The sequence below is a fragment of the Strigops habroptila genome (assembly GCF_004027225.2).
Source record: "Strigops habroptila isolate Jane chromosome 13 unlocalized genomic scaffold, bStrHab1.2.pri S16, whole genome shotgun sequence".
NCBI classification, from domain to species: Eukaryota; Metazoa; Chordata; class Aves; order Psittaciformes; family Psittacidae; genus Strigops; species Strigops habroptila.
Window position 1 is genome coordinate 7,556,694 of NW_022651054.1, and position 17,155 is coordinate 7,573,848.

The window sequence follows — 17,155 nt, forward strand, 5'->3', positions numbered from 1 at the left end:
TTCATATGACACATTAGCTTTTGAGCTGACAACTATTGTTCAAAGTACAAATGCATGGATTCCCTTCTAGTTCTTTTAAAGGGTGTAGTGCTTAAACATAGAGATCTCTACCTGGAACACAGCACACATAGTTGGAAAGTTGCCCAGGAAGAAAAACATATATTTAATTATGGGGCTGTTGACGTGATCCACTTATTAAAGACTTTGCCAAGTCTTTAACCATTCAAGATTCAAGGAAAATGAAGTAAGTACACCAGTTGTTTCAGCACCTTTGAAAGAGCTTTCAGTGAAATATGAACACAGTTTCTGCTTCTCAGTATTTTTAATAAAAGAGCAAATACACAAATATTAGAACCTGAACTACCAACCTCATTCTTTTATGTACCACTACAGCTGTTAACATCCAACCTGAGTGGTGGTGATCTGTCCATGAGGAGGCAGCAGCAGCACTTACATCCACAGACTTCAGTGGATGTCATTAAATTAAGATATTAAGTGGTTGCTTAAACTTGATCTCAGATTTTTGGGAGCTAGAACTTGGCTCTTTGTGCATCACTTCCAATCAGACATCACTCTGGTCTTTCTCTTTGCTGTTGCTAATGGAAAAAGAGCCATGCGTTGCTTGGACAGCTCACACTAAGTTGTTTTGCAGCTTCAACAAGCATGAGTCTTCCATTTGCAAGCAGTGTCAAGATAGCTTGCTGTTCTTTAAGGCATCTGGCATTTTGCAAGGCAACAGTTTGTATTCCACACCAGAGAGGATCAAAGTATAAACAGATCAGAACTGTCAGTAGGCATCTTGAAAGCCCTCAGCCAGGGTAGAGGCAAGTTCAATTTAAAGTTTGTCTTCAGAAGTGATGCTATTCACAAGGTTCATACCCTTGTCTCCTATAAAGGCAGTAGTGTTGGACCATAAAAACAATATCAAAGATGATGGAGAAGACACCCAGGCCAAACTTGGTTGGATCTCCAAAGATTAACTTCCACTGATCTGTCAAACGCAAAATTAGGAAGTTAAAACTAACTCCTCAAGTGTAGTCTTGTCTCAAGACTACAAGGTTATGTCATGCGTATTAGAGAAGTTCATGTGTATTACCTGCACTGGTTAGACACACCTTAAGACTGACTGTAGTGCACATCTTTTGCAAAGCTAATTAACAACTGTTCCTATGGTTTCTACAAAATAGCTATTTCATTTTCTGTTTTGAAGGAATAGGAAGAGATTCTTTATTCTTATAAAAGAAAATCTACCCATACTATAGCACGAACATCATTCTCCCAAGATGACCCACTGGTTTATATCTGCTTTGTAGCAGGATTCTCCCAACCTGTTAAGAAAGGCCCTACACCACTTCAGTTCCAGCCTTACCGTTGTTGTATGACTGCAAAAACATTTGGAGAAGGCTGAAGCTTCCACCAGTGAAGTCAAGCAATACATTTCCAATACTCCATCCCTCTGTACTCTTCCGATGGTAATTCATGTATGCCTGAGAGTGTAACATGAAGCTGGTCAGTATGTCATGTACAAGATTTGAGATTAACATTTAAGAAGCCTTCTGTATAACTACACTGGTTTTGTCACTAAAAGACTTAATAAATAATCATTGCTGGTTTAGTCTAGTCAGACTTTCAAGAGCATACATGACAGGCTTAGGGTGACAGAAACGTAGTATAAAAGCAGAAAAGTTCAGATTTACCTGTGGAAAGTATTTTATCAGTGTGACTGCTAACTTAATGTAAGAGAAGCAGAATAAGAACTGTAGCCACGTCATTTCCTCAGCTGCAGCAAGAAACAGTGTTGTAAACGTGAAGATCCATGCGAGTGCCAGTAGTCCAACAACAACTTTGGACACTTTCTGACCTGCTCTCTGAAACAGAAATGCAGATATACTTAGACCAACCCAACCATACATTCCCAGACACACTGTAAGATACAGAACATGCGCAGGACTATGCAAAGTTACAGTCCAAAGCCATTCTTGTATGAGATAGGATCATACCACAAGGGAATTTTAGGTGAGTGCTACAGCAACCAGCTGTAGGTTTGCAAGAGCTGATGAGCAATATTCAACATCAATCATTTGGAACACTGCTGTCCATGAACAAGTGAAAAACAATATATGATAGTATTCTCAAGTATTTATGATGCCTATTATCAGCGCCACATTTCTAACAATCTCCTGAGTTCAGTGTGATGATATCAAGAGCTCCTATATATGCAAAAGGCTGCTAATGCCATTATGCTAAAAGATTCATGGTTGCCTTCTAATTCTTGACTAGAAAAGACTATTGCACCTAGAAGTGGTGACATGTGGGCTGTTACAGTTTCAGGTTTAGCATCACCAAAGGAAGCACCCCAAGAGAGAAACTTATCATATAGAGAAAATTAGCTGTTCACATCACAGGCTTTTACAACAGGAATTAAATAAAGAACCACCGGAGTATAACAATCCATGGGAATTAAAGAACCACCTGATTACAATAATCAGTCTCACCTGAAAAGGGTGGGAATTATAAAAAGGCCTTTGTAACTATTTTAGGAGAAAGAAAGCTGGGGGGGGGTGGGGAGAAGCTGGAAGTCTGACTAGCAGGGAATACCTAAGGACCCAGCTTGAAGAATGGTCCAAGTAGTGAGGAAACAGCAAAGCACATAGCAGCATTTGTTCTGTGTAGAACTGTAATCTATGTGTTGGCTAGAGATCTGTTTGGGAACTTTATGCACTTGGCTGTTTGCCTCAGTTATTTTGAGTACCTAAGGAGTTGGAGCTCAGAACATCCCAAGGCTGAAGTAGCTAAGCTTTCTGGAGTTGCTACTAGCTCAGGAAAGATAAAGGCAGATGGATTGTGAAGCCTGATTTCTTGAAAGGCCAGAGAACGTGCAACGAAGAGGACTTTGGAGCCCAAAAGGAGCAGACGGTGAATGGTGAGGTGTCCGGCAGAGGGAGCTCTGGCACAGCCCAGCGTTGAGGCTTACCTCGTAGATGCAGCACTGCATTACGGTGAGGAGAGTCAGGGCTACTGCGTGGAGACTGAAGAAAACATCATTGATATCCACAGGGTTCACCCCACTGGGATAACTGACTAAGAATTCCTCCTAAATGTAAGGGAAACCAAAAGCAACTAAATGCCTTAATTCTCTTCTATAGATACCCACCCCCTGGGAAGTATTAAGAGATAATTATGCTTACCTTAATCAAGGGAATCCAGAAAAGTCCAACATTAAACACACTGTATGCTATAAAGCCAGTAAGGTTTAATGCTAGAAAGTCAAAGCTTAATCCAACAACGCTAGAGAAGGGAGAAAAAAAAGTATGAGAAATATGCATGATCATTATAGGCAGTTCCAGCAACAACTTGACCCTACAATGTACTGGTTTATAGGCAATTTTTGATGTAAGTGAAAGCTGCAGGCATTGTAACAACATGATGGTGTGAGTCCATTAGGAAGCAAGGTGAAATATTCCTCATATGCTAGGCACTTGTACTCAGGAAAGCTCTCTCTGGCACACTTGTGTGCCTGCTCTTTAACTTCATGCTGCCATAAGCTGAGCTAGCCTGATAAATTCATTCCAGCCTGAATCCATGGAAGTAGTAGTGCATCTTTGCCAGAAGAAATGCTTTACTTTTCATATATAATAATGTTTCTACTTAGAGTCACTTAATTTAAAGGGATTTGACCTAATGAGTACACTACAAACTGCTCGCAAGGTAATTTTTGAAAGTGGTCATCACAACTGGCTCAGCCAGATGATTTACAGCGTGACACCAAAGGGAATGGGCGAGTCTCCTCTATCACAAATCAGTACTGGATGCCAAACCTGAGGATTAGGTGTCTACAGGATGCACTTACTTTCCTCTGACCTGCATGCACAAAAACTCATTAGGGCTGCATTTATCCAGGCCCTGTATTTGCCTTATGCCCCTACCCCCCAGTCTTTTCATGCATACTTCACAATAACCAAGATGGATGTAACTGAAGCTAGGAACATGATTTGCAGAAGTAAGTGCTTAAGTGACTTGCAAACACATCTGAAGTCTCTTTACCTTTTTCGGCGCCAGTTCTCAAAGAGTTGAGGATAAAAGGAAATAGACCAGGCAAGGAAATAGATCCAGCCAATCACCTCATCAGCGTATCTCACTATGATGCTATGAATCACTTGAAATTGAATCCTAGGTCTGATGGGTAATGCAAAGAGAATGAGTTAATTTGTCTGTTCACGCTTTTTTCAGGAGATTTTGCCATGCTCTGCTTTGAGAAAACAGTGCAGGTGTTGAGACAAGGCAATAGATTCAGAGTCGGTTTCAGCTGAGGTGCTCCTCTTTTCTTTAGTGCACTTCTGTTTAGGGCATCTCTCACTCCTACCCTCAACCTACCCTTTCCTTCTTGCCTCTTTCTTTTCCATTCTGTTACCACAGAAATCTTAAAAAAGGCCATCTTGTGCTTATGGCTTCCACTTTCATAGCATAAGGTCTGTTATGCAAGAGCAGAGTTTCACTTTTCACAGGCTGCCAGCAAAGCCCCATGATCACGCCTGTCCCGTCGAGCACTTCACATGCTTACCTCTGCATTTGCTATGAGGCTTAAAAGCAGAAGCAAAATGAGGAAGTAAAACTGCTACTCAGTAGCATTTGGGCAACAAACAAATACACTCCAACGTTCTCCATCTTTCCAGATTGGTTTTTTATTAGGGAGGACTGGCATCTGTGAAAAGAGAGGTCCCCTAACTAGAAAGCAAGACATCTATATCTCATGATAGCAACATAGGCACACAGCTGCATCAGGCTGTTAGTGCTCTAGAACAAGTTCTGCACACTAAAACTAGTATCCCACTGGACATTTACAACCAAATGCTTCCTGGATCAGACAAGCTGACAAGTAGTTTTGATACTTATAGGAGGGGTTATTAAAACCAGACTAAGGAACCATAAGAACTCAAGAGTCATCTAGTAATGAAATCTAAAATCCCAAGACTATCACTCTGCTTCCATACCCTGTATTTACTTGAACAGCTTTGGGATTGCTGGAGGGTCACATCTCAACTACACACCACCCATGTCCCATCAGCTATTTAACTATAAGGAGGGAGTAGTTACCCCAGAGTGTAGGAAGCTGTAGGACAGCAAGTGGAACTAAAAAAACCGGTTTCTCACCCAGTTAAGTTGGAATTAATGGTATAAAGATAAACTGTTACTTGTCCAACATCATCTGCTTTCACTTGGAAGTCTGCTTTAGTGTGACCTGCAGGCAATTGTACCTGCAAGACAAAGCAGAGGAAAGAAAGAGGAGAGTTACACCATACTAGTGGAAGGCTTTTGCATAAGGTCGGAAATCTGTTCTGTCACTTACTTCATCAGGCAGTTCAACAATGGTGCTGTGCTTCGATGAGTGCGTAATGTTAAGAGTTATCACAAGTGTCTCATTTAATGGAGCCCTGTGAAGGCAGAAAAAACAGGTTAGACTGATGCTTGAGTTCACAAATATTGCTTTAAGGCTCTGGGAGAGTATCTGCTAAATCCTCACAGCTGTTGCAAACAATGACCAGGTCATACACCACAGTACCTCTTTATCACAACTCTTAGATTTTCATGACTGTTCTCTTTACTCAAACTTTGAGATCCAAAGGGGAAGGGGTGCATGTGTTTAACAATCCTTTCCTGGGAAGAGGCTGACACAGCAAAAACATGGGTAAACAATACACCTTTTACTAAACAATGAGACTAAGGTGCATCAGGCCCCACACTGAACTAGCTGCATTTCTTTGCTAGAAACAGTTCTGTTTGCTTGGTAAAATTTTCTTGGTGATCCTTCTAGGAAATGCAAGTTTCTCTTAAGCATCAATTTTTAGAAATGGAGGAACTGTAAGTTCATTTATGGAAGACAGTTTGGTAAACTCATATAGGGTAGAGAGTATAAAACATCTTTTCCTGCTCAACTTCCCATACAAATGGCATGGGGTATTGTCAGAGGCCAACCATACAAAGCCGTTTGTGAGAATGCTGCGTTATCCTGATCCATATTGTACTAAGCAATGTAATAGTCTAGAAGTGGCCAGTCACACCAATGAGATTTACTCTGTATGAACAATAAACTGAGTATGCAGGGAAGTCTTAAGTATATAGCCAAGTCCTACCTGCTTGCTCATCCCCCATTTCAAAAAGAAAGTAAAGATGCAATCATGATTTTACCTCAGAGAGATAGTGACATTTGTTGAACTTCCACTTTCTAATGAAACCACTTCAGGGACAGACAATACAATGACTCCATCTGAGATAGAACAAAAAAAAGTCAAAACAAAACAACCCTACACATCTCAATTACTGTGAATAATTAATAGCTCCTTCAGAAGAACTACCTACTTTCTTTTGTCATATAGACATTTTGTCCATTGCTAACTGTGGTGTCAGATTAATACAGTGAGTACACATGGTAAACAGCAAGGGAGTGCATCTTATTTCAAGGCGATTAAACAACTTAAAAGGAGAAGTAACTGCCACTTGAGCATGTTACAAGGAAGCAATTTAAATATTCGAAGTGCAACAAAAGTTCATGCCAAGAGAAGGCTATAGGATACTTCAAACCCACAGTAATTGTTTCTAGATGTGATCCTAGTAACTTAAACAATGCCCCAAATTTAAATTTTAAAATAGCTTCTTGGGTCACAATTCAAACCAGGTGCCCAGATGTTCCAGCAAATGCATATTTATCTTAACACTTCAGGAGTCACAAGCACCTTACTATAGTGCTCTGAAATATTATTATTAAGTGGCACACTTTACAACAATTCAGCTATGTTGTACCACATAATACTTTAAGAGAGGCTGAGATTCCAAGAGCCAATAAAACCGATATCAAAACCATAAGGTGGTCACATCAATGATTTTGGCATTTGGAATCTAAGTCTATTGTATTCACTGTGCGTTCAAAGGACACAAGAGACAAGAGGAATTAAAAAGAGGTACATAAGATTAGAAATGGAGAAAATAAACAGGTTGCTCCAGATAATTTTTTTTTCTTATTGCCATATATTACATAATGTTCTTTAGAAGTTATTTAAAGCCATGAGAGCTCCGCAGTTCATCACTGACTACACCACAGACAGTATTTAATCTGTTGCTGCAGAGGTGAGTTTGGAGCACGAGGTGAGTGCTCCATCACAATAGTGCCTTAGCATAGCGCTGTCTCTGCAGGAGCACACCAAGTCAAAGGTAACATGTGGAAGAAGAGCTGATGGGAAGCATGGCACAGGTCTCCCCAGAGATGTAACAGGGACACTGCAGAGCAGCCCTCTTCCACCTCTTACAGATCTGGAGCTGGCCGCTGCCTGAGGGAGCCCCATGGCCCAACCTGGGATAACCAGACACTCACCGCTAGGTCCCAGCAGCGCAAGGGAGAGGTACAGCAAAATGGGGTGCAGGTATTGCATCCTCATGGTGAAAAAGCTGCAGAAAAGCGAAGACAAGGCTTTGTTTAGGACTCACACTTTTTGAGGAGACCCCTGCCTATCCCCTTAGCTGGCAGCACCTTGCAAACAGCGTCCACCACAGCCTGGCTGAGAAACCCTCAACACCCCCCAGACAACACCAGTTCAGTCCCTCTGCCTGCTCAGACTCCCCCGAGGACATCTTTACCTCATAGCTTGTCCCGCTCCCGCCACACACAGCTCCCGCCCCCTGAGGGACCCTCCCCTTCCCCTCGAGACTACAAATCTCAGCAGCCACTGCACCTCTACCCCCGCTCCCTTCCCCCGGCAACGCGGTGCGCACTGGGACTTGTAGTCCCCACCGTCCTCCCTTCAGGAGACATGGTGCAGCGGGAACATCCCACGCTTGTCCTAAAGTGTCCTAACACTAACACTGAGAAGGAGGCAGCGCGAAGGAGCAAGTACCTACCTTCTTCCACTGCCGCGGCTCTGTCCTGGCTCTTCCCCTTTCAGCTTCTCACGTGAGGCGGCGGCCCATCACCTCCCCGCCCAGCGCCGGTGCGGCTGCTCTCGGGCGCCATACTGGGTGCGGCGGAGCTCTCGGGCTGGTGTTGGCGGGGCTGTGAGGAGGGAGAACTGCGAGCGGAGGGCGGGTTTGGCGCTCTGGTTGTTTGTTAAAGTTCAGCTTAAAGCTGCGCAGGTCACCGAGGAGGTCTGGGGAAGGGATGGTTTGTCACGCTCAAGATGGAGGGGTAGTGGCCAGGCGCCGCTGAGGGGAGACATCTTCAGTCAGAGGGCAAAGTCCACACTGTTCTGCCAGCCCAGTCCTGCGCACTGAGAGGTGGGAGCCCACACAACTTGTGCTCTCGCCATCCTTGGCTTTTGGGGCAAGTTACCCCCCAGAGGCAGCAAGGAGCAGTGTGAGGCTCAGCCTGGTGGGTGTTGGTCGAGGCGCTGTACAGAGACCTGTGCTTGGTGGGGAAGGTGAAAGCAATCTCATCTCCCCATGGCCATGGCGGGCAGCAGCGCGGCAGGCAGGCCTGTGCCTGCTTGCGTGCTGGGCATAGACTTGGGCACGACGTCGGTTAAAGTAGCCCTGTTGATAGAAGCAGAGCGAGGGCAAGTGGTGGCAGAGAGCTGCTCCAGGGAGACGCAGGCACACACCAGTAGCCTGGAAGCTGGACCTCAGGTAAGGGGAGACAGGTTGCAGGATACTGGCCTTGCCTTGTAGTGGCTGGGTTGTTTAGCTATGTTGTGCAGACTTAAGTGGTTTTCCTGGATTGTTTTCATGCCTAGATTGACAGCTGGTTGCTGCATGTTTCTGAGTGTAGAATGTTTGTGTTTAGTTGTTTCTGAAAGTAGAATTAAAATGCTCTACTGTTGGAGAAAGTCGAGTAGTGCTGCTTGATTTAAGAAAGACCCAGGTTTTGAAAAGTTGCATAAGACAATCTAAAACTATTCTTCCATGAACCATCACCTTGTCTTTGACACTGCTTGTCAGGAAACAGCAACCACCTGCCAACTAGAAGGGTATTTTGCACTTTAATGCGAGATGGAATCATAACTGGAAATTCCCTGTGGAAAGAACTTCAAGCATGTTCTGTTAAAGACCTTTGCCTCTATTGTGTTGGTCAATCTAAGAAAGGATGAATCAGAATCGTAAAAACTACATATCAACATTCCTCTGGCCTAGTATTGAAGTGAGCCCAGGGACTAACTTCTGAGCAAAGATACCAAACAGGCCAACCCCCTGTACAGTCATGTTTATGCAGCCAAAATTATATGTGTGCAGAATAGTTCACATCTATATGTAGACTGCATTTGAATACTTTTGCTTGTAATCTTCATACTGGTCTGTCACAAAGTAATTGGAATCTTTGAAATTCAGTGTGAAAGCTGGAATGCAGCTTCTCTTGTGGTGTGGTTTGGTCAGTTTGCCGAGTAAATTAGTTTGCTGGGGAGTTCTAGGAATAGAATATCCAGAAATGAAGTACCAGCATCCTCAAAATCAACAGGGAGTAGATACAGAAGAGCTTTAGGAAGATATAAAGGAGACTGCGTGCCAGTCAGAACACAACAGTAGTCCTCTTTGTGGGGAAAAAGAAGAACAATATATAAGGCAAACCAATGAAAGCATGTAGTGAGTGTTAATGGATTTTTTTAAAAGGTATAGTTGAGTGTGGTAACTTAGGAAATTAAGAATTATCTGGCCTTCAGTTTAAGAGGCTGGTATCTCATTCTCAGCTTGCTGGTATTGGGTTTTAGTTTCTGTGGGTTTGTGGGGTTTTTTCTTTTATTATTTTTTCAATTTAGTAGTGAATGTCATTCTAATACATGCTATTAAGATGAATGAATTCTGTTCCTCACTTCTGACTTGAGTAGTCTTGTTTAATAAATATACTGAGTGAATCCTAATGGTTTTATGCTCAGAATAATGTTTTATGATTACAGGGAATGGAGCAGAATGTCCAGAGAATAATAAGAGCACTCAATGAATGCCTTGCTGCTCTACCTCAGCAGCAGCTTCAAAGAGTCAGTCACATTGGTATTTCAGGACAAATGCATGGGATTGTATTTTGGAAAAGAGATAAAGGTAACATTAATTCTTTGGCATTCCTGTTCAGAGTATTATGATACAGAAAATGTGATTTAACTCTGAAGCTATCTGTTCACTTTCATCTTCTGCAAAACAGAATTAACAGAAGATCTGTGAAGTTTGGTTTTTTTTTTTTAAATTATTGGAATTTCAGTTAAGGATATTGTTTACACAGATTTGTTAAAGCATTTATCCTAAGGAGATCCCTGCAGAGTCAGCATAATTATTAATATGAAAGAGGAATAACATATTTGTGGCTTGTCCAATATGTCCATCATATGCTATATGCTGCCAGTTGAAAGAACTTGTGTATCATGTGAGTGACCTGGGGTGGGGATGGATCTTATTCACCTCATAAAACACTTAACTAGCTGTTGTCCAGTATCTCAATACCTTCTAATGATTCTACAAGGAGTGGTAGTAGCAGTTTTGTGTATGCTTTGAAAAATAAAATGTGCTTGCTTTTTCCATTACAATGTGTATAGCAGTAGCTATGCAACAGCTATTTTGAAATGCTCTTTGAAAGTAAAGCAGGAGAAAATTGAAGTCCAGTAAACGGTGTTTTCAGTCCTTTGTTTGTTTGTTTCAGAACTGAAGTCTGAGGCTTTCAGAATGTGGTTCCATGACTTCTTTCTCTTTACCTTATGATGTGCACATCTGAGAAATTATGCAAGCCTCATAATTATAGAAGGCAGATTAAGCAAAAATGTATTTTAAACCACAGAATAGATTTCCCAAAAGTGCTAGTCACTGCCTGTCAAAAGTTGTCAGGGTCTTAATTGCTTTAAAAGACACTGTGCTATTCATTACTGGCTGTAATGAAAGAAAGAAAGAAATCCAAAGGCTGGTGGACCAAAGGAGCTGTTGCTGGCTTTCCACCTGTCCCAAGGGCTGCATAACAAAGCCTCATGGGTTCATGGTAGATGTAGATTCTTATGTCATATTGGTTAATATTTTATTTCCTAAAGCCACAGTCCACTTTTGTTTCATTTCTGTCAAGTGAAAGAGGGTGTTTGTTCTCATTTGTTTCGAGTAGACTAAGTGGATCCATGCACTTTGGGACACAAATTACATTTTTAATAGCATCCTTTAGGATTAGATTTATGGTTAATAATTTTTCTTAGCGTGCATTTAAAACTAGAAAAGCAAACCAATTGAAAATTCAGTTCAAACAGATTTGATAGAACAGGGAATTCAGGGAACAAGAAAAAGAATGTGTTTGCTTTGCATCTTTCACATAGTAGTTTCCAGCTTTCACAGCTGCTTTTTACTGTGTGAGTGTAGCTGTATCCAGCCCAAGAAAGACTCTTTTAGCTATATTTGTGCTAGTCACGCAGCTGGGTCTCTTCTCTGACCTGTAGGATAAGTGGCACAGCACAGCTTGGAACCCTGCTCCCACCCCCAGTCAAAACCAGAAGGCTGCCTCAGTTATGGAGCCAGCCAGAGACAGCACATGGCCTGTCCTGTCCACAGTCCCCACAGTGTGGCCAGGCATCACCTGAGAGAGCAGTCAAAGCTGTGCTGTGGAGTGTGTGAGCAAACATCACATGCCTGTGCTTGAGGTTATCCTCTGCTTACTCTGCTGCTCTGGCAGGTCAGTGTGCTGCCTTTGCAGGACTGTTTGTGGTGAGCATGTTGGGGCAGGAAGTAGCACGCTGGGCTGGAGCAGTAGCAGACATTGCTGGGAAGCCTCTGAGCAGCTCTGAAAAGTCACCGTGATTTAGCTGAGGCCTTTATGTGGAAGAATGTGGAGGTTTCATCAAAGGTGTGGTGATCTCTGTTCAAAAGAACATTCTGGACTGGTAAAACTGAAAACTGAATTAAGCTCTGTTCCACCTATGGTGAAGTTTTGTTGCATAGCAGAAGGAAAGGATACTCTTTAGTACTTTGCAGTCCATTGCTTAACACATATAGATTCAGGCTGCTTCTTCCTTTGTCTCAAAAGGTGATGAAACTACATGCTATCTGTCACAGGCAATTGGTTACTAATAAAGTATTCTCTAGGTTATGATGTGGCAGCTCCCAGTTAAGGTTTGTATGTGAGAGCTGTCATATCAGCTCATTACCTCCCATAGCAGAACTGAGGGGTTGGTAGGTTGTTTTGTGAGTCACCTGATATTTAAGTATCTCAGGGTGCAAATTGCTTGTTCCTCTAGGCACTAGGAGTGCTTGTAGAGAAGGAAGGCCTTGAATACCAATCTCTGTTTTAGCAGAGGATGACTGGCATTATGATGTTATGTAGGGCTGAAAACTACGACTAATTAATTTGATTACAGTTGCTACTGGCTCTGTTTCTGCTCTTTTTCCAATATATTTGACAAATCATCAAAAGTGTCCAGAAATGAGGAATGCCAGGTGGACTGTGCTGCAGAGGGCCGCTGGACTTCTCAGATACTGTGTGTTTCAGGTTGCAAGTGGACAGAGAGTGGCCCAGGCCCTACCTTTGAGCCAGAGGAGGTCAGTCATCTGATTACTTGGCAAGACAGCCGCTGCACTCCCACCTTCCTCTCTTCTCTTCCTCTGCCACAGTCACATATCAGCTTGGCTACAGGATTTGGATGTGCCACAGTCTACTGGTATTTAAAGAAGAGGTACATTGTTTCTCAAAAGCGTTTCCGTATCAGGCTGTTTGACTGGCAGTTTTTCATCTTGAATTGATGTGACACTTAGTATTCCTGTAGCATGTTAGTGCCACTACAGGCTGAGGGGCTGTTGTTTCCCTTAAATAAGTAGTAAAGAATATTTAAAATGGCAGTATTCAGTATAAACTGTATGCAACTAAGCACAAAAGAGCCTCCGACCTCATAAAAATATTGCAGATCTCTGTAATAAAAAGAAAAGCTTTTGACCATATAGTAACAAAAGCCTTAAAGTATTCTATAAGAATAATTCTAGTCTGTCCCACCGCTCAGAGGAGCTCTGCTAATGCAGTTTGAACATTATAATTTTGCCTTGTGCAGACTGTGAAAAATACAAGCATGCATGAAACAGTAATTGAGTTGCTTTGTCTGCTTGCTGCCAGATGCTAAAACAAATAGTCTTTAAATTAATTTCAGTTCCTTCCTTCCTTAGGCACCGAGATCCTTATGAGGTGTTAAAAATTGTCTGCTTTGCTGTGGCATGTTTGCAGAGGATATAATTTTTCACTTATGACTTGGCATCAGCAAGATTTGTTTTTCACTTACGTCTGCAGTATGCTATGTTTTTCAAAGAGCCAAAGTCTTCCTCTGAAATGAGTTCAGGTTCAATAAGTGGGGAAAAAACTTACTAGATCTTGGTTTCTTCCAGTGTGTGTCCAGCAAATACATAGAGCATGGCATGATCTTGCTTTAGAGCTGTTTGACTGACGAGTCCAGCTGCTTTGTTTTGTTCCTGTTTTGTTTCACCATTGATACATTTCTATTCATACAATTTGCGGATCTTAGAGCAACTGCAGGAGTTCACCTATTTTTCTCAAATGCTCTAGGATCAACAAATGATCTCCAGGGTCATTTTTTTCTGCAAACAATTACTGCCTTCCTGGTAACTTTTGCAGTGGTGTGGTTTTGAACCTGGACAACTCATTCCTTAAAGCCACTGTCTCTCCATCTTCCAACAGGAGATAAGTATTGCTGTGACAGTAACAGCTTGGAAAACAAATTGCACTTACAAAACCAAACCAAAATGACAAAGTGCAGGCTTATCACTGAGATGGCTGTTTCATTTTTGGATAGGCCCACACATGTCTGAAGCTCCTCGTATCAATGGAAGTAATCTTGCTCCCTCTGCCGTAAAGCACCCCTCATTGGTTTTAATATGTTTTGTTTAAAAGTCCAGATTTTCTGAAGTCTTACGATGCAGCTGGCACTATCCATGACTATGTGGTTGCCATGTTGTGTGACCTGAGGAAGCCACTCATGTCTGTCCAGAATGCTGCCAGCTGGGGATATTTTAATTCCAGAAATAAAAGCTGGAATACTGACATGTAAGTCTAAGATAATTCAGTGGGTTTTGTGTACTGCTTGTGTCAGGCAATGTGAACATCTCTTTGGGCCCTAAGTATGAGAGTGCTACAGATAAAAAGTGATTGAAAGTTACTCCTAATCAATTGTGTGGCCTGTACTGAAGAACTGTTGAGAGTTTGTTCTGTAAGGTGCATATGTTTAAATTATGTAAAATCTGGCACAGTATTTTAGAAATACCTAAGCTGAGAGACTCATCAGTGAGGCCTCGTATACCAAACGGCTCTCTCCCTTTCTGTGGTGGTATAGGGTGGGCAAGTGCATGCTGTAGCCAAGATGTTGTGATGGTAAAAGACAGTTATTATTCTCTAGTTCATTCAGATGAGCTCCTTCGTAACTACTAAGACTTACTTGTGATAATACCTAAGAGTTACAGATCTTCAGAAAGTCTTACAGGGAATCAGTTTATTTATTTACTTATTTATTTTAAGGATTTGCTCTTTCAGGAATTTATTTACTTATTTTAATGATTTGCTCTTTCAGGGCTGAGTGCTAAGGCCTTATATATATCAGAGCTTAGGTTAGGCCAGGACTCCAAGGTGAAAAGATCTGCTCATGAAGGTATGAAAGAGTGACAGAAACTTGCATTTGGCCTACTGAACTTTTATTAATTTGGTGGTATTGCTGTAGCACTGTAGAGTATCTTATGTAAGGAGTTTGTTGGACTTAACTCTTTGTGGTTTGGTTTTGAACCACTAACTGCATGACAGCTTAAAGTTTTTTGACACTTAGAATTTGCATTTTTTTGCTGGTTTTGTGATTGTCCCTTTACTCTGGAATTGCTTGTCCATACGACATCACTAGATTAAACTTGCTGAACATGTACTGCTCTATAATCCCAGGTAATCAGGATGCATATAAAGGAAAGCAATTTATTCTTCTAGATGATTCTAGGTTACCCAACCCATTGAACTGGAATGCTGCCCCTGTCCAAGACAAAGCTTTCCAAATAGGTGAAAGCATCCATAAATCCAGCAGGCACAAATGTAGGTCTGAGTTCATCTGTGGCCTCAAAGAGGCCTTTGTAGTCATGCCACACATTCCCATACTGCTTTCCTGCAATAATATTCTTCTGATTGCAGATTAAAAGAATCTGGCTTTCCCATTCACTTGCTTCCAGAGGTGGGAGACCCTGGCAGTATTGCAGGCAGGACAGTCAGTGCATGGCATAGAATACCCAAAGGAGCAAAAGTAGGAATTGCTCTGGGGGATTTCCAGTGCTCTGTTTATTCCTGTCTGACTGAGAGGACTGATGCAGGTATGATCATTTTGGTATCTTGGTTTTCTCATTGTCCTCCTTCAGGGTAGCCTAGTAAAACACTCACTTATTTTTTGTTTTCATGTTCTAGTTCTTAATATCAGCACCTCTGCTCAGCTGACTATCTCAATGCCTCCGGGTTTCCAGCCTCCAGAGACACCAGATCCTTCCTCAGCTGTTACTTATTTTCCCTACTTCAATGGTGACTACTTGGCTGTGGCAGCATCACTTAATGGGGGCAATGTGCTAGCAATGTTTGTGGACATGGTGGCACGGTGGACAGAAGAGCTAGGTAAGCTACTTCAAGGATAGCGTGAGATATAGGATAGCTGTATTTTCAAGGATATATTTCAAGGATAGCTTAAAAATTGGATTCATCAGCAAAGTAAAAGGAAGCTAAGGCAAAGCAACAGGCCTAGAGCTGTTTTGTCATGCCATATAGGGAATGAGGATGTAACTCTTGGGTCATCCTTCCCAGATCTCTGGAATTTCCTGCTGAAGTTTATGACCATGCTGGGACAGTCATGCTTGGACTCCACATTCACATTGCCTCTAGGTTTTGGGTTTTCTTTCGTTTTAAGAACACGAGGATTATTTTTTGCAAGTTGTTTTTTTCAAAATGAAAGGCCAGTGAATTTGAGGACAGCCTCTGATTTTGTATGAATGCAGTCCAGGAGAGTCCCTTGATTAGATCATTTGCCTTTTGCTGCATATTTTGCAGCACTCTAATGGATTTTGAGACTTAAACTCATGAAATATCTTCTGAGTGCTTTAAACATGGTCTTCACAGGTTTTTTAATGATCTCTTGGGTTTTGCAATACAGAAACAAGCTCTGAAATTATTCTTTCAGTGAGTACTTGAAGTGAACTTTGCATTCATGTGCAATTCTGCCACTGAAGCTGAAATCTGCTGTTAATGCCTTTAAAGGTGTTGCTTTGTGTAACGTAGGACAGTATAGGCAAAGAGGACTAGCTGTGTTGTCAGGAAAGTCAGTTTCTGTAATCTGAAAAGGATTTTAAGTAACACAGGTTCTAGATAAAATCAAATGGGAGAACTGTGGTTCATAAACCTGGAAAAACAATGACTTTTGGGACACAGAAGAAGATAGACAGTATTTTGCTGAAGGGTGGATTGTCCATTTTAAGCCTCCACATGTAAGAAACATTGGATCCCTTCAGGTTAGTAACGTGATATTTCCCATCTGCAGGACTTCAGGTCCAGGAGTCTGCCATCTATACAAAGATAATCAAAGCAGCCTTGGCCCAAACCAACAGCAAACTCTCAATCCACCCAACTATATTTGGAGAGAGACACGTTCCTGACCAGTTGGCATCAGTGAGCAATATTGCTGTCTCTGACCTCTCCCTGGGTCATGTAACCAGAGCTCTGTGCCGTGGCATCGTTGAAAACCTCTGTTCCATGTTACCTGTGCAGTGCCTGTTGGAGACCGGGGTGAGGAGGATTCTGGGGAGCGGCAGTGCCCTTGCCAGGAACGAGGTGCTGAGGCAGGAAGTGGAAAGGGTTTTTCCATTCCCTGTGGTTTACGGGAAGGATGTTGATGCTGCTGTGGGGGCTGCCATGGTGATGTTCCACAGAAAATAAAGTCGTCGTTTGGATTGGCCTGAGATGCAGCTTCTTTGGTTTTTTTCTGGCTGTGCAGTGTTTCCTTTCACTTCTTCGACTTTTTTAATGTGCAGTGTCATTCTTTACAGTGGAAAAAACCCCCAACCTGCATTTAATGTCTGCTTCTGGGTGTACACATTTTATTGCTCTGTCATTCCCATTTGTGAAATGAGAAGTAATTGCCACATTAAATTTGACTGAGTGACTAGGAAAGATCTATTAACTTTCTGCATAAAATGATACTTAATGTGAGGC

At 42.1% G+C, this 17,155-nt stretch overlaps 2 protein-coding genes across 6 annotated transcripts; one reads left to right on the plus strand and one right to left on the minus strand.

Moving 5' to 3' along the window:
• Positions 1 to 303: 303 nt before the first annotated feature.
• CTNS (cystinosin, lysosomal cystine transporter) lies at positions 304 to 8,226 on the minus strand. Of its 3 annotated transcripts, none has more exons than XM_030472825.1 (11): positions 7,891 to 8,226; positions 7,367 to 7,440; positions 6,187 to 6,265; positions 5,348 to 5,432; positions 5,152 to 5,255; positions 4,045 to 4,176; positions 3,189 to 3,288; positions 2,975 to 3,094; positions 1,698 to 1,868; positions 1,370 to 1,487; positions 304 to 991 (listed from the first exon to the last, which is right to left on the minus strand). In XM_030472825.1, the coding sequence occupies exons 2-11, from the start codon at positions 7,428 to 7,430 to the stop codon at positions 861 to 863; spliced, it is 1,104 nt and encodes a 367-aa protein (XP_030328685.1). In that variant the 5' UTR covers positions 7,431 to 7,440; positions 7,891 to 8,226; the 3' UTR covers positions 304 to 860. The 3 variants fall into 3 exon arrangements, with proteins under 3 accessions (XP_030328685.1, XP_030328686.1, XP_030328684.1); XM_030472826.1 differs by lacking the exon at positions 7,891 to 8,226 and adding an exon at positions 7,765 to 7,815; XM_030472824.1 differs by lacking the exon at positions 7,891 to 8,226 and adding an exon at positions 7,630 to 7,737.
• SHPK (sedoheptulokinase) lies at positions 7,900 to 16,902 on the plus strand. Of its 3 annotated transcripts, none has more exons than XM_030472820.1 (7): positions 7,900 to 7,979; positions 9,873 to 10,014; positions 12,425 to 12,608; positions 13,829 to 13,981; positions 15,101 to 15,276; positions 15,368 to 15,568; positions 16,485 to 16,902. In XM_030472820.1, exons 2-7 carry the CDS (start codon positions 9,876 to 9,878, stop codon positions 16,877 to 16,879), a joined length of 1,248 nt encoding a protein of 415 aa, XP_030328680.1. In that variant the 5' UTR covers positions 7,900 to 7,979; positions 9,873 to 9,875; the 3' UTR covers positions 16,880 to 16,902. The 3 variants fall into 3 exon arrangements, with proteins under 3 accessions (XP_030328680.1, XP_030328679.1, XP_030328678.1); XM_030472819.1 differs by having other exon boundaries at positions 7,934 to 8,007; XM_030472818.1 differs by lacking the exon at positions 7,900 to 7,979 and adding an exon at positions 8,034 to 8,610.
• Positions 16,903 to 17,155: the final 253 nt, after the last annotated feature.